The 1,734-nt window shown below is 52.9% G+C and overlaps 1 protein-coding gene across 1 annotated transcript in view; it reads left to right on the forward strand.

Annotated features, from left to right (window-relative positions):
* Window positions 1-1,734, forward strand: part of LOC108795205 (unconventional myosin-Ie-like) — a 20,996-nt gene that overhangs the window by 8,403 nt on the left and 10,859 nt on the right. The window contains exons 10-12 of the mRNA XM_018566408.1: window positions 286-482; window positions 902-982; window positions 1,084-1,170. Of these exons, the coding sequence (XP_018421910.1) occupies window positions 286-482; window positions 902-982; window positions 1,084-1,170 (365 nt within the window). The remainder of the gene's footprint in view (window positions 1-285; window positions 483-901; window positions 983-1,083; window positions 1,171-1,734) is intronic.

The raw sequence follows: 1,734 nt of genomic DNA on the forward strand, positions 1-1,734 counted from the left end.
CGACGTCTTCACCCTACCTCCAAGCTGTAAGGCAGAGCTGTGGGAATCTTCTAGATTGATGGGAGTGTTCCCTTATTCGATCCTTGTGGTCTTCTGATATTTGTTAGATATATTGCTGCCAGTCTCAGGGGTTCAGCGGGTGTGGGTGTCGCCGGTCATTATATCTATATATTACTCCAATGAATCTTTTTGTGTTTGGCACAGCTGAGGTGACCTCCTCGTGTCTCTATATAGTACAGAACCAATCACATCCCCTCCTGATCTTCTCTGTCTGTCTCTCCTCAGTCTTGGCCTTCCCTTCCTACCTGTTGGGCATTGACCAGACGCGGCTGCAGGAGAAGCTGACCAGCCGGAAGATGGACAGTAAATGGGGCGGAAAGTCGGAGGTGATCGACGTGACTCTGAACGTGGAACAGGCGTGTTTCACCCGCGACGCGCTTACCAAAGCCCTTTACACCCGGCTCTTCGATTACCTGGTGGAGGTGAGATGGAGGGGAGGGGGGGAATGGGGCACCAACTAGACCTCTTCTGTCTGTAAAAGTCCAGAATTGTAATCTTGTAGAAAATTTTCTTCTGGCCGGGCCAAGGGGTGGGCAGAAGAGGCGTTGGCCGGGCCGAGGGGTGGGCAGAAGAGGCATTGGCCGTGCCGAGGGGTGGGCAGTAGAGGCGTCTGCATTGATTTCTTCAACAAGACAAGGGTGCAAAAGGGGCATGACCCCCAACCTATGCTGCTGGAGTAATGCAGGGAAGGGGGCGGGTTTTGGTGGCGTGGGGCCCTTTCAGTTTGGGTGCTGAAGGACTTGATCCCACCACTGCATCCTAACAATGGCTCGGATTCCTCTGTACGTCCCTCTCCGTGTATAGCGCCCAGGTCCTATCCGGTTCTCTTCTCTCTTGGCAGGCGGTGAACAAGGCGATGCGGAAGGACGCGGAGGAATATAATATCGGCGTTTTAGATATTTATGGATTTGAGATATTTCAGGTGAGACCTCATTGTACATGGGCACGGCCCCCGTGGGCGATATTTGCTATTGGGGGAGGGGGTGTAAAATGTCACTTTATAATTGTCATCTCGTCTCACAGAAAAATGGATTTGAACAATTTTGTATCAACTTTGTGAATGAAAAACTGCAACAAATCTTCATCGAACTGACGCTGAAAGCTGAGCAGGTGAGGAAACCGACCGTCCGTCTAATGGGTGAGAGGGCGCCAGTCTGTATAATGGGTGAGAGGGCGCCAGTCTGTATAATGGGTGAGAGGGCGCCAGTCTGTATAATGGGTGAGAGGGCGCCAGTCTGTATAATGGGTGAGAGGGCGCCAGTCTGTATAATGGGTGAGAGGGCGCCAGTCTGTCTGTATAATGGGTGAGCTGTATAATGGGTGAAATAATGGCTGCCAGACTGGGCTGTGCCGTGTGACAGAGCTGTGTTACTCTCAGAACTGGATTTACAGACATACAAGATAGGTGTCTGTCTGCCTGGAGTACTGGGGTGTCCGTCTGCCTGGATTACTGGGGTGTCCGTCTGCCTGGATTACTGGGGTGTCCGTCTGCCTGGATTACTGGGGTGTCCGTCTGCCTGGATTACTGGGGTGTCCGTCTGCCTGGATTACTGGGGTGTCCGTCTGCCTGGATTACTGGGGTGTCCGTCTGCCTGGATTACTGGGGTGTCCGTCTGCCTGGATTACTGGGGTGTCCGTCTGCCTGGATTACTGGGGTGTCCGTCTGCCTGGATT

This window comes from Nanorana parkeri, unplaced genomic scaffold (genome assembly GCF_000935625.1).
Source record: "Nanorana parkeri isolate BGI_ZX_2015 unplaced genomic scaffold, ASM93562v1 scaffold947, whole genome shotgun sequence".
In the NCBI taxonomy this organism is placed as follows: domain Eukaryota; kingdom Metazoa; phylum Chordata; class Amphibia; order Anura; family Dicroglossidae; genus Nanorana; species Nanorana parkeri.